The sequence below is a fragment of the Scyliorhinus canicula genome, chromosome 14 (genome assembly GCF_902713615.1).
Source record: "Scyliorhinus canicula chromosome 14, sScyCan1.1, whole genome shotgun sequence".
Classification (NCBI taxonomy): domain Eukaryota; kingdom Metazoa; phylum Chordata; class Chondrichthyes; order Carcharhiniformes; family Scyliorhinidae; genus Scyliorhinus; species Scyliorhinus canicula.
Window position 1 is genome coordinate 159,937,129 of NC_052159.1, and position 14,992 is coordinate 159,952,120.

At 50.0% G+C, this 14,992-nt stretch overlaps 1 protein-coding gene across 1 annotated transcript; it reads right to left on the reverse strand.

Annotated features, from left to right (window-relative positions):
- Positions 1-3,856: 3,856 nt before the first annotated feature.
- On the reverse strand, positions 3,857-6,277 carry LOC119977249 (elastin-like). Its single transcript, XM_038817961.1, has one exon. The coding sequence runs from the start codon at positions 6,275-6,277 to the stop codon at positions 3,857-3,859; it is 2,421 nt and encodes an 806-aa protein (XP_038673889.1).
- Between the last annotated feature and the right edge of the window lie 8,715 nt (positions 6,278-14,992).

A 14,992-nucleotide genomic window follows, 5' to 3' on the forward strand; every position in this document is an offset into this window, starting at 1 on the left:
GACATTTACGGCGATATTTCAGAAAGTTCAGAAAAGTACATTCCTACTGACGAGAAAAATTCTAAAGGGAGGACCACCAGCCAGTTATACAGGACCTTGGTGAGGCCACACCCGAGTATTGTGGCAGTTTTGGTCTCCTAGTTTGAGGACGCACGGCAGCATTGTGGATAGCACAATTGCTTCACAGCTCCAGGGTCCTAGGTTTGATTCCGGCTTGGGTCACTGTCTGTGCGAAGTCTGCACGTCCTCCCCGTGTGTGAGTGGGTTTCCTCCGGGTGCTCCGGTTTCCTCCCACAGTCCAAAGATGTGCAGGTTAGGTGGATTGGCCGTGATAAATTGCCCTTAGTGTCCAAAATTGCCCTTAGTGTTGGGTGGGGTTACTGGGTTATGGGGATACGGTGGAGTTGTTGACCTTGGGTAGGGTGCTCTTTCCAAGAGCTGGTGCAGACTCGATGGGCCGAATGGCCTCCTGCTGCACTGTAAATTCTATGATCTATGAAGGATATTCTTGCTATTGAGGGTGTCCAGCGAAGGTTCCCAGACTAATTCCCGGGATGCAGGACTGACATACGAAGAAAGACTGGATCGACTGGGCTTGTACTGACTGGAGTTTAGAAGAATGAGAGGGGATCTCATAGAAACATATAAAATCCTGATGGACTGGACAGGCTGGATGTGGGAAGAATGTTCCCGATGTTCAGAACTAGGGGTCACAGCCTAACAATAAAGGGTCAGCCATTCAGGACTGAGATGAGGAAGAACTTTTTCTCTCAGAGAGTTGTGAACTTGTGGAATTCTCTCCCACAGAAAGCTGTTGGGGCCGGTTTGTTGGATATATTCAAGATAGAGCTGGAGGTGGCCCTTGTGGCTAAAGGGGTATGGAGAGAAAGCGGGAGAGGGATACTGAATTTGCATCATCAGCCATGATCATATAGAATGGTGATGCTGGCTCGAAGGGCTGAAGGGCCTTCGCCTGCTCCTATTTTCTATGTTTCTGTCCATCGTTAACTAAAGGCGCTAGAGAAAGTATCAGACTTTAGGAAAAAGCATATAACTGCACAAAGATGAGCAGGTGATTGGTCAGAATATAAAGAATCTGTCAGAACAGAGAATGTCTAAAAGATTAAACAGCAGAAAATTAGAGCGTGAGAAGAAGCTAGCTACGAATGTAAAAACGGACAAAGAGTTTCTGCAGATATTAAACAACAAAAAAAGATAAAGTGAGTGTTGTTCATCTAGACTGAAAATGTGGAGTTAATAATTGATAAACAGGAAATGGCAGATGAAATGAACAAATATTTTGCTTCTGGCTTCACTATATCGGAGGATAGAAGAATCATTCCAGAACTGGCTGTAAATTGTGAGATGGACAGGAGGGAGGAATTTGAGGGAATTACAATCACTAGGGAAGCAGTACTGAACAAACTGATGGACTGTGGCTGACAAGCCTCCAGGTCCTGATGGACGTCATTCTAGGGTCTGAAAAGAGACGGCTAATGAGATAGATGTGTTGGTGTTAATTTTCCAAAATTTCCTCGACTCTGGAAAGGTTAATTCAGGCTGAAAAGTAGCAAATATTGCCCCTCTGTTCAAGAAGGAAGGGAAGCAGAAAACAGGAGATTATATCCCAGTTAGTTTGACGTCTGTCATGGGGCAATCACTGAAATGAAAATCGCTTATTGTCACAAGTAGGCTTCAATGAAGTTACTGTGAAAAGCCCCTAGTTGCCACATTCCGGCGCCTGTTCGGGGAGGCTGGTATGGGAATTGAACCCGCACTGCTGGCCTGCCTTGGTCTGCTTTAAAAGCCAGTTTGGCAGTTTGTACTGAAGCTTCCAAAACTATGAAGTTTTGCACCATTACTTGAATATCGTGCTTGATGCCTGGCCAATAGACTGTTTCCTTGGCTTTTGCTGGAACGTTTCTATTTCCAAGTTTTTTAAAATAAATTTAGATTACCCAATTATTTTTTCCAATTAAGGGGCAATTTAGCGTGGCCAATCCACCTACTCTGCACATTTTTGGGTTGTGGGGGCGAAACCCACGCAGACACAGGGAGAATGTGCAAACTCCACACAGACAGTGACCCAGAGCCAGGATCGAACCTGGGACCTCAGCGCTGTGAGGCGGTTATGCTAACCACTTGGCCACCTTGCTGCCCTCCAAGTGCCCTTCATGAAGTTTTTGAAGAATCATTGACCTTAATGATTGTGCAACTTGACGAGGATCATTGACCTCCCGAAGAGTGTGTTAAATATGAACATTTTTGTGCTTTATCTAGCTTCAATTGCCAGAAGCCTTGTGATGCGTCCAATTTGCTGAAACAGGTTGCTGCTGCCATTTCACATGTTATCTCCTCCCTTTTTGGTAGAGAGTATTGTTCCCTTTTAATATTGAGATACAAATCCTTTGGGTTCATGCAGATTCTTAAGTCACCATTGTGCTTCTTTACACAGACCATGGAATTAACCCAGTCGGTAGGGGCTTCAATACATTTAATGACACCCAAGGCAGACATTCTCTTTAACTCTGTCGTTAGTTTATTCCTCAATGGCGCTGGCTCACATCTCGGCGCATAATTCACAGGCTTCACATCTTCCCTCAATTGACTCTTGTACATGTACAGTAACATATCGAAACCTTGGAAAATTTCAGGGGAATCGTTCAGTGTGGAGTTTCCTGAGGAATGAGGGCCTGTTGCAGCATTGTCTGCACTGCAGACTCATCGGACTAGGGGTAGCTCCTCACACACCTCAACTCCAATTAAAGACGTACGGTCCGCCACGGAAAATTTCAACGTGTACGTTTTGTTTCTGACATCAACATCAAGCTCCCATGCTCCTAATGACGGGATTTTGTATTCTGGTAACTATTTTTGGTTGAATTCACAGCTTTTTTACATCAGCCAGGTTGATGAAGTTGGCCCTCGCACCAGTGTTAAGCTTGACTGTTATCACTGTGCCATTTATCTTTAATGGCACCATCCATTTATCGTTATAATTATCTGCCTTCAATTTGCTATTGTTGCAGATTGGTACAAATACATTTCTGTTTGATATAACTTCAGTCTCCTTGTTCTCGAGACACATCTCATCCTTATATAACATTGGGTTGCAAGTGATTTCTGCCATTACAGATGGTGCACATCCTTCCATTATTAGGGCATTGCCATGGCAAATGCCGTTGCCACATTGTGAACGCAAAATGGAGGATCAGTTGGCCGCCCACACTGGGAGCACCTTCCTTATTCAGCTGCATTACCACACTAATGGCGCCTGCTGCCACTTCTGCCTTCGCGTCAAAATGCTGGTGATTCAGCGTGCTGAGCTGCTTTGCTGCAAGCTCACCAGCATGACAGATTTGAATCGCACTTTCAAGTTTCAGATCTGTTTCCCGCAGTAGCCGCTCGCACACTTTATTATTGGAGATTCCGAAAACTATCTGTTCTCGTATCATTGATGACAGGAGTGTGCTGAAGTTACACGACTGCGCTTTCAATCACAAGTCAGTGAGGAAGCTATTGAATGTCTCTCCCGCGTTCTGGGTGCGTGTACGGAATATATAGCGCTCAAAGGTTTCATTTTTCCTTTGGAAACAATATCGATCGAATCGTTTATGCACTTAGTAGAAGCTTTTGCTGTCAGCCTCATTTTCAAATGCAAAAATATTGAAGATCTTGATAGACGGGCAGCATGGTCGGCGCAGGCTTGGAGGGCTGAAGGGGGTCCTGTTACAGTGAGCAGCAACGTGAGGCACTTCTCATCGGGCTGTACCTACAGACCAAGGGCTACAACATAGAGTTTAAACTGTTTATTAAACACCCTCCAATTCTCATCTACATTACAGGTAATCCAAAGCTATTGCGGTGCCATGATACCTTCCATTCCAGGCCTGATACCTTCCATTCCAGGCCTGATACCTTCCATTCCAGGCCTGATACCTTCCATTCCAGGCCTGATACCTACCATTCCAGGCCCGATACCTTCCATTCCAGGCCTGATACCTTCCATTCCAGGCCTGATACCTACCATTCCAGGCCTGATACCTACCATTCCAGGCCTGATACCTTCCATTCCAGGCCCTATACTTTCCATTCCAGGCCCTATACCTTCCATTCCAGGCCTGATACCTTCCATTCCAGGCCTGATACCTACCATTCCAGGCCTGATACCTACCATTCCAGGCCTGATACCTTCCATTCCAGGCCCTATACCTTCCATTCCAGGCCTGATACCTACCATTCCAGGCCTGATACCTTCCATTCCAGGCCCGATACCTTCCATTCCAGGCCCTATACCTTCCATTCCAGGCCTGATGCCTTCCATTCCAGGCTCTATACCTTCCATTCCAGGCCTGATACCTTCCATTCCAGGCCCTATACCTTCCATTCCAGGCCTGATACCTACCATTCCAGGCCTGATACCTACCATTCCAGGCCTGATACCTTCCATTCCAGGCCCTATACTTTCCATTCCAGGCCCTATACCTTCTATTCCAGGCCTGATACCTAGCATTCCAGGCCTAATACCTACCATTCCAGGCCTGATACCTACCATTCCAGGCTTGATACCTACCATTCCAGGCCTGATACCTTCCATTCCAGGCCTGATACCTTCCATTCCAGGCCCTATACCTTCCATTCCAGGCCTGATACCTTCCATTCCAGGCCTGATACCTTCCATTCCAGGCCTGATACCTTCCATTCCAGGCCCTATACTTTCCATTCCAGGCCTGATGCCTTCCATTCCAGGCCCGATACCTTCCATTCCAGGCCCGATACCTTCCATTCCAGGCCCTATACCTTCCATTCCAGGCCTGATACCTTCCATTCCAGGCCTGATACCTTCCATTCCAGGCCCTATACTTTCCATTCCAGGCCTGATACCTTCCATTCCAGGCCTGACACCTTCCATTCCAGGCCCTATACTTTCCATTCCAGGCCCTATACTTTCCATTCCAGGCCTGATACTTTCCATTCCAGGCTTGATATCTTCCATTCCAAGCCTGATACCTTCCATTCCAGGCCTGATACCTTCCATTCCAGGCCTGATACCTTCCATTCCAGGCCCTATACTTTCCATTCCAGGCCTGATACCTTCCATTCCAGGCCTGATATCTTCCATTCCAGGCCCTATACCTTCCATTCCAGGCCTGATACCTTCCATTCCAGGCCTGATACCTTCCATTCCAGGCCTGATACCTTCCATTCCAGGCCTGATACCTTCCATTCCAGGCCTGATACCTTCCATTCCAGGCCCTATACCTTCCATTCCAGGCCTGATATCTTCCATTCCAGGCCCTATACCTTCCATTCCAGGCCTGATACCTTCCATTCCAGGCCTGATACCTTCCATTCCAGGCCTGATACCTTCCATTCCAGGCCTGATACCTTCCATTCCAGGCCTGATACCTTCCATTCCAGGCCTGATACCTTCCATTCCAGGCCCTATACCTTCCATTCCAGGCCCGATACCTTCCATTCCAGGCCTGATACCTTCCATTCCAGGCCTGATACCTTCCATTCCAGGCCTGATGCCTTCCATTCCAGGCCTGATACCTTCCATTCCAGGCCTGATACCTTCCATTCCAGGCCTGATACCTTCCATTCCAGGCCTGATGCCTTCCATTCCAGGCCTGATACCTTCCATTCCAGGTGTGATTCCTTCCATTCCAGGCCTGATACCTTCCATTCCAGGCCCGATACCTTCCATTCCAGGCCCGATACCTTCCATTCCAGGCCCGATACCTTCCATTCCAGGCCTGATACCTTCCATTCCAGGCCTGATACCTTCCATTCCAGGCCTGATACCTTCCATTCCAGGTGTGATTCCTTCCATTCCAGGCCTGATACCTTCCATTCCAGGCCTGATACCTTCCATTCCAGGCCCGATACCTTCCATTCCAGGCCCGATGCCTTCCATTCCAGGCCTGATACCTTCCATTCCAGGTGTGATACCTTCCATTCCAGGCCTGATACCTTCCATTCCAGGTGTGATACCTTCCATTCCAGGCCTGATACCTTCCATTCCAGGCCCGATACCTTCCATTCCAGGCCCGATACCTTCCATTCCAGGCCCGATACCTTCCATTCCAGGCCTGATACCTTCCATTCCAGGCCTGATACCTTCCATTCCAGGCCTGATACCTTCCATTCCAGGCCTGATACCTTCCATTCCAGGCCCGATACCTTCCATTCCAGGCCTGATACCTTCCATTCCAGGCCTGATACCTTCCATTCCAGGCCCGATACCTTCCATTCCAGGCCCGATACCTTCCATTCCAGGCTTTGAAGTTTTACCTTGTGTTAAGCATCAGGCGGGATTCTCTCAGCCTGGGGCCGGGCCAGAGAATCCCCGCAGCCGGTGCAAATTGCGCCCCGCCGCCCCGCAGGCATGCGATTCTCCATTGGCGCCGGCATTGTTGCCGCGGTGCCAGTCGGGAGCCGCTCTACGTGGCCGACCCGCCGATTCTCGGCCGGGATGGGCCATGCTGCCGTCATGAAAATGCCGTGTCCCACCGGCACTATCCACACCTGCTCTCAGCCAGCGGGACCTAGGCGTGGAAGGGTCAGGGGGCAGCCTGTGTGGAGGTGGGGGGGGGGGGGGTCTGACCGCGGGGAGGGCCCTCCGATGTGGCCTGGCCCGCGACCGGGACCCACTGATCGGCGGGCCGGTCTCTCTGGCTGGGGGCCCCGTTTCTTCTGCACTGGCCCCTGTAGTCCTGCACCATGTTGCGTCAGGGCCGGCGCATTGAAGGAATGCACTGCGCATGCACGCGTTGGCGCCGGTGCCACTACGCATGCGCGGATCCCGCAGCGCCCAGTTCGTGCTGGATCAGCAGCCGGAGTGGCGTGAACTGCTCCAGTGCCATTCTGGCCCCTTTTTGGGCCAGAAATAGTTGTGAGGTCGGCTCGTTCACGCCGTCGTAAAACACGACGGCCGGCGTTTACGATGGTGTGGGCACTCTGCCACGGGGTTAGAGAATCCCGCCTCAGATGCCAGTAATTTGAAAGGTTATTTCCAAAGATTTGTTTCCTTTCTCATCCTGCAGAGTTATCTTCAGTAGTTTGGGTTTTTTTGTACAGAATCTTCAAATTCTTGTTAAATCATCAAACCTAGTACCATGTCATGTTCTGTAGACTGGCCAAAGTGAATGATTAACTACAGAACAGAATGATGAAATACAGAAAATATTTTATTGTAGAATAACTGCGTTGTCAGATAACTCGGATAAATAAAATAATAAACAACTAAAACTAAACAACTATTGTGGAACTACGGCAAATACATCTATCTCCCAGCACGACCTACACCCAGCTCCCAGACCACAGGGTCACGTGACGGGTTTACACTGCCACCTAGTGGTCAGAGGTCATGCATAACATTATGTCGAAACTTGTATTATGCATATTATCACAAAAGGGACCTTGGCATGTTTGTCCATAGATCTCTGACGGCAGAAGGGCAGGTTAATAGAGTGGTGGAAAAGGCAGATGGTACACTTGCCGTTATCAATCGGGGCATAGACAACAAAAGCAGGGAGGTCACATTGGAGTTGTATGGAACTTTGGTGAGGCCACAGCTGGAGTACTGTGTACAATTCTGGCAGAGGAGATTTACCAGGATGTTGCCTGGGATGGAACATTTAAGTTATAAAGAGAGGCTTGGGTTGTTTTCGCTGGAGCAGAGAAGACTGAGGGGTGACCTGATCGAGGTGGACAAGATTCTGAGGGGCATGGACAGGGTGGATAGGGAGCAGCTGTTCCCCTTAGTTGAAGGGGGGATACGAGGGGTCACAAGTTGAAGGTGAGGGGTAGGAGGTTCAGCGGGGGAATGGCAGGATTCTCTTCACAAGACTATGTTGAATCTGCTTGATTTCCTTTTAAAAAAATTTTATTAAAATTTTCTATAATAACCACAATCATGTGACACAATAAAAGAACGAGAGTAACAAGCAAAAGAATGTATTACTGAACCCCCTAACAACTGACGATGGCTTGCTCCTTAAAGAAGGAAATGACTGGCTACTTCTGAGGAAGAGCTCCTCCACTGACCCCCGATAGTGAAACTAACCTTCTCCAAATGTAACAAGGACAAGAACTGGCCCAAATTAACACGATTCTTTCCAAAAACCATGTTGGCTGGCTCTGATGAGAATATGTCTATCTTAGTGTATTGTTTAGATTTCCTTAATAATAGATTCCAGTATTTTCCTGCCGATGTGTTCTCTATTCCTCTTCTTAGATAGTGGTCTTATATTTGCTAACTTTCAATCTACTGGGATTTTATTTATCTGGATCGACCTTATTCACCTCAGCCACTCCCTGTGGTAACGAGTTCCACATTCTCTCGCAGTAAAGATGTTTGTCCCGAATTTCCATTTGAATGGCTAATTTATGTTTATGACCCCTAATTCTTGTCTCCTCCCCAAGTTGGAGCTTCTCTATGTTTAGCCTATCAGACCACCCCGTTATAAAGACTGATATTAGGATGTAGCTCCGTGTCCCCTTTTCTGTAGTGAACAGTCCCGGCCTGTTCAGCTTCCCTGGTAATTGGAACTTTGCAGTTCTGATATTAGGCTTGTAAATCATATTTGCACTTTCTGCACTGTTGACAGGTGTGCATTTACACAGCTGGGGTGCTGATATTGTTTGTGTTTGTGTGAGTGGATGGGTGTGAGGTGTTCACCTGTATTTAGATTACATGAAGCATTGCTGTTTACTCTGAGAGACTAGGCAGCTTTAGAGAGCGTGGATTCAGCTGCTTCATTCAGCAGTGAACGGAATGGAGCTGTCTCCTTTATTGACTCTGGGTTGAGTGTCACGCAGTTGGATGTGCAGCTTGAGGTCCAGTCTATTAGCAGCAATCAGTTGTTTCTGATAGCTTTGAGTCAAAGACAGCGAGGAAGGAGGCCTTTTGGCCCATCCTGCCTGTGCCGCCCATCAAGCGCCAATTTATTCTCATCCCATTTTCCAGCACCTGGCCCATAGCTTTGTACACGAAGGTGTTTCAAATGCTCATCTAAATACTTCTGAAATGTTATGAGGGTCTCTGCCTCCACCTCCCTTTCAGGCAGCGAGTTCCAGACTCTCACCATCCTCTGGGTAAAAAGGTTTTCCCTCACATCCCCTCTAAACCTCCTGCTGTTCCCCCTGGTTATTGACCCTCCAATAAGAGGAATTATTCCTCCCTGTCAATGTCCCTCAGAATTTTATACACCTCAATCATGCCCCCCTCAGCCTTCTCTGCTCCAGGGAAAACTACCCCAGCCTGTCCAGCCAGGAAACATCCTGCTGAATCTCCTCTCCAATCTCTTCCTTCCTGTAGTATTGTGACCAGAACTGCACACAGTACTCCCTCTCCGCAAACTCCCTACACACCCCCTCCTCCCCAAACACCCTCCTCCCTACACGCCCTCCACCCCACACTCCCCTCCTCCCCCACACTCTCCTCCCCAACACCCTCCTTCCCCTCCAACCCACACACCCTCTCCTCCTGACGGAGAGTCCGGATGCAGACTGTCAGGCAGTATAACGTGACACTGAGATGTGCTTTCAGCCCCATATCAGTGTCAGATCCCTCGGAAAATCTTGGAGAATGCTTCCTGGCTGCCACTTTGCCTGCAATGGATCTGGGACAATTGCCGTGGAGGAATTTATATGGAGCTCCCCAGTGATTTCCATGATTATGTTTCCCTGGAGGGGGCTGAGATTGGTCATGATTCACGTGGAGAAAAATACTTTTATTTAAGAGGCTCAAAAATCTGAATGGAACTGACACTTTGCCATTTTTTGATGAAGTTCTGCCCAGGATTTGGTGTCGAATTGTGCTTGATAATACTCATGTCAAATGCTTTGGGACATTTTCCGACATAAAGGTCCTGTATAAATTCTATCTCAATGTTATTTGTATTTAAACACTTCCACCCTATCGGCAGCACGGTAGCATAGTGGTTAACACAATTGCTTCAGGGTCCCAGGTTCGATTCTGGCTTGGGTCACTGTCTGTGCGCAGTCTGCATATCCTCCCCGTGTGTGGGTTTCCTCCGGGTGCTCCGGTTTCCTCCCACAGTCCAAAGATGTGCAGGTTAGGTGGATTGGCCAGGATAAATTGCCCTTAGTGTTGGGTGGGGTTACTAGGTTATGGGGATAGGGTGGAGGTGTTGACCTTGGGTAGGGTGCTCTTTCCAAGAGCCGGTGCAGACTCGATGGGCTGAATGGCCTCCTTCTGCACTGTAAATTCTATGATTCTATGATAATCTTTGATATCTTTCGATCCCTTTCTCCCTCAAATGATTATCTCGTTTCCCCTGAAATCAGGCTTCCAATGTTTCCTCACTCGAGGGGCGGATGAGCTAATTTCATAAAGATAAAGTTTGGGACAACATCGAACATGAATTTCAAAACAGAACTGAGGTATGAAGGACGGCTTTGTGTCGCAGTGGTTAGCACTGCTGCCTCACGGCGCTGAGGCCCCAGGTTCGATCCCGGCTCTGGGACACTGTCCGTGTGGAGTTTGCACATTCTCCCCATGTCTGCGTGGGTCTCACTCCCACAACCCAAAGATGTGCAGGGTAGGTGGATTGGCCGTGCTAAATTGCCCCTTAATTGGAAAGAATTAATTTGATACTCTAAATTGATAAAAGAAAAAGAAGCAACTTGCTGAGCAAACCATAATGATTAATAAATATCAGGATCAGGATTGCACTCACCCTGATCCACTTTGAGAGTGGATGAAAGTGCACCTAAATCTCGGTGGGCATGGCTCAATGGGAACTCTGATATTGGGAGTGAACAAGGGCTGAATTCTCCGCCGTTGGGATGCTCGGCCAGCAGCCGGGGGTTTCCCGACAGCGTGGGGCTGCCCCACAATGGGAAACCCCACTGACCAGCCGGGGAAACGGAGAATCCCGACAGCGTGCTGAACCAAAACTCTGGCACAGCGGGACGGAGAAACCTGTCGAAAGTGTATGGATATACTGTCACCGCACACACACACCTCTCACACCCTCCCCCCCCTCACATACTGTCACCGTACACACACCTCTCACACCCTCCCCCCCCTCACATACTGTCACCGCACACACACACCTCTCACACCCTCCCCCCTCACATACTGTCACCGCACACACACCTCTCACACCCTCCCCCCTCTCACATACTGTCACCGCACACACACCTCTCACACCCTCCCCCCTCACATACTGTCACCGCACACACACACCTCTCACACCCTCCCCCCCCCCTCACATACTGTCACCGCACACACACACCTCTCACACCCTCCCCCCCCTCACATACTGTCACCGCACACACACACCTCTCACACCCTCCCCCTCACATACTGTCACCGCACACACACCTCTCACACCCTCCCCCCTCACATACTGTCACCGCTCACACACCTCTCACACCCTCCCCCCTCTCACATACTGTCACCGCACACACACACCTCTCACACCCTCCCCCCTCACATACTGTCACCGCACACACACCTCTCACACCCTCCCCCCCCTCACATACTGTCACCGCACACACACCTCTCACACCCTCCCCCCTCACATACTGTCACCGCACACACACACCTCTCACACCCTCCCCCCCTCACATACTGTCACTGCACACACACACCTCTCACACCCTCCCCCTCACATACTGTCACCGCACACACACCTCTCACACCCTCCCCCCCTCACATACTGTCACCGCACACACACACCTCTCACACCCCCCCCTCACATACTGTCACCGCACACACACCTCTCACACCCTCCCCCCTCACATACTGTCACCGCACACACACCTCTCACACCCTCCCCCCCCTCACATACAGTCACCGCACACACACACCTCTCACACCCTCCCCCCCTCACATACTGTCACCGCACACACACACCTCTCACACCCTCCCCCCCCTCACATACTGTCACTGCGCACACACCTCTCACACCCTCCCCCCTCACATACTGTCACCGCACACACACCTCTCACACCCTCCCCCCCTCACATACTGTCACCGCACACACACCTCTCACACCCTCCCCCCCTCACATACTGTCACCGCGCACACACCTCTCACACCCTCCCCCCTCACATACTGTCACCGCACACACACCTCTCACACCCTCCCCCCCTCACATACTGTCACCGCACACACACCTCTCACACCCTCCCCCCTCACATACTGTCACCGCACACACACACCTCTCACACCCTCCCCCCTCTCACATACTGTCACCGCACACACACCTCTCACACCCTCCCCCCTCACATACTGTCACCGCACACACACACCTCTCACACCCTCCCCCCTCACATACTGTCACCGCACACACACACCTCTCACACCCTCCCCCCTCACATACTGTCACCGCACACACACACCTCTCACACCCTCCCCCCCTCACATACTGTCACCGCACACACACACCTCTCACACCCTCCCCCCCTCACATACTGTCACCGCACACACACACCTCTCACACCCTCCCCCCTCACATACTGTCACCGCACACACACCTCTCACACCCTCCCCCCCCTCACATACTGTCACCGCACACACACCTCTCACACCCTTCCCCCTCACATACTGTCACCGCACACACACACCTCTCACACCCTCCCCCCTCACATACTGTCACCGCACACACACACCTCTCACACCCTCCCCCCTCACATACTGTCACCGCACACACACACCTCTCACACCCTCCCCCCTCACATACTGTCACCGCACACACACACCTCTCACACCCTCCCCCCTCACATATCTCTATCCCCCTATCACGTTGTCTCCAGTCATTCACTTACGCCGGCGCCAATGGGCCCCGCTCATCCTGCTTCTCATCCTTCTCCGGCCCATGTGGGCCCTGTTTCGGATGCCTGGCACCTCTACTCCCTGGGTGTCACTTCCTCGGCCACGTGCCCTGGCATCTCTGCTCCGTGGCCTTGCTCCCCTGTCCTTAGCCCCTCCAGGCCCAGCCTTTACCTCCCAGGCCACGAGCTCACCGCTCCTGGTGTTCACTTCCTCCAATCACAGGTTGTTTCTGGCCCACATGGAGCTAATGATTGGCTGTTCTGGGGAAATTTGCATATGTGCAGTGCGGTCAGCGTAATTTGAAGGTGGTTTGTGGAGGGGCTGTTGTCAAGTGACAGTTAAACCCGAAACACTTCCTCAGTGTCCCCCCCCCCCCCCCCACCCCCTCCTTGAAGCAAAAAAAAACAAACGTGGTTGTCGGGAAGGTAAGTTTACCTCTTTAGAAACTTACCTTGAAGAGTGACATCACAGCAAAGCAGTGACCTGATTGGCTGGTAAGGAAAGTGCTCCAATTAGCAGCAGCTGGGAGAAATTTAACTCTGTGCGTTGGTAAGTATTGTGATTGTAGGTAAATTCCTTATTCCTTTCATTTATTCATTATTTGCTAATTTATTTGTAATCAGTTGAGGTAAAGTGTGAAAATGGCAGGAGATCCCAGACCCGTGTTATGCTCCTCGTGCACAATGTGGGAGATCAGGGACGCGGCCGATGCCCCTGACTCCTTCATGTGCGGGAAGCGTGTCCAGCTGCAGCTCCTGTTAGACCGCATGACGGCTCTGGAGCTGCGGATGGACTCACTTTGGAGCATCTGCGATGCTGACGAGGTCGTGGATAGCACGTTCAGTGAGTTGGTCACTCCGCAGATTAGAATCGGTGAGGGAGACAGGGAATGGGTGACCAAAAGGCAGAGAAAGAGCAGGAAGGCAGTGCAGGTGTCCCCTGCGGTCATCTCCCTCCAAAACAGGTATACCGTTTTGGATACTGTTGGGGGAGAAGACTCACCAGGGGAAAGCAGTAGTAGCCAGGCTCGTGGCACCGTGGCTGGCTTTGCTGCACAGAAGGGAGGGAAAAGGACTGGCAGGGCTATAGTCATAGGCGATTCAACCATAAGGGGAGTAGACAGGCGTTTCTGTGGTCGGAAATGAGACTCCCGAATGGTATGTTGCCTCCCGGGTGCACAGGTCAGGGATGTCTCCGATCGGCTGCAGGACATACTGAAGGGGGAGGGTGAACAGCCAGTTGTCGTGGTGCATATAGGCACCAATGATATAAGTAAAAAACGGGATGAGGTCCTACAATTAGAATTTAGGGAGTTATAGATAAGTTTAAAAAGTAGGACCTCAAAGGTAGTAATCTCAGGATTGCTACCTGTGCCACGGGACAGTCAGAGTAGAAATTCAAGAATAGTCAGAATGAATACGGGGCTTGAGAGATGGTGCAGGAGGAAGGGGTTCAGATTTTTGGGACATTGGAACCGGTTCTGGGGGTGGTGGGACCATTACAAACTGGATGGTCTACACCTGGGCAGGACTGGAACCAATGTCCTAGGGGGTGCTTTTGCTAACACTGTTGGGGAGGTTTTAAACTAATGTGGCAGGGGGATGGGAACCAGATAAGGAAGTTAGAGGTCAGTAAAGAAGCAGCAACTAAAGCCAGTAAGGTACTAGATAATAAACTCAATGTGACTAAGGGGAAGAGTAGACAGGGAAGAGATGATGAGCGTAAAGGGACAAGTGGTCTGAGATGCATTTGTTTTAATGTGAGAAGTGTAGCAGGTAAGGCAGATTAACTTAGGGCTTGGATTAGTACCTGGGAATATGATGTTATTGGTATTACTGAGACTTGGTTGAGGGAAGGGCAAGACTGGCAACTAAATATCTCAGGGTATAGATGCTTCAGGAGGGATAGAGAGGGAGGTAAAAGGGGTGGAGGAGTTGCATTACTGGTCAGGGATGATATCACAGCTGTGATTAAGGAGGGCATGATGGAGGATTCAATCACTGAGGCAATATGGATAGAGCTAAGAAATAGGAAGGGTGCAGTAACATTGTTGGGAGTTTACTATAGGCCTCCCAAAAGCGAGCGTGAAGTAGAGGTATAAATATGTAGACAGATTATAGAACAATGTAGGAGCAATAGGGTGGTTGTGATGGGAGATTTTAAATTCCCCAACATTGA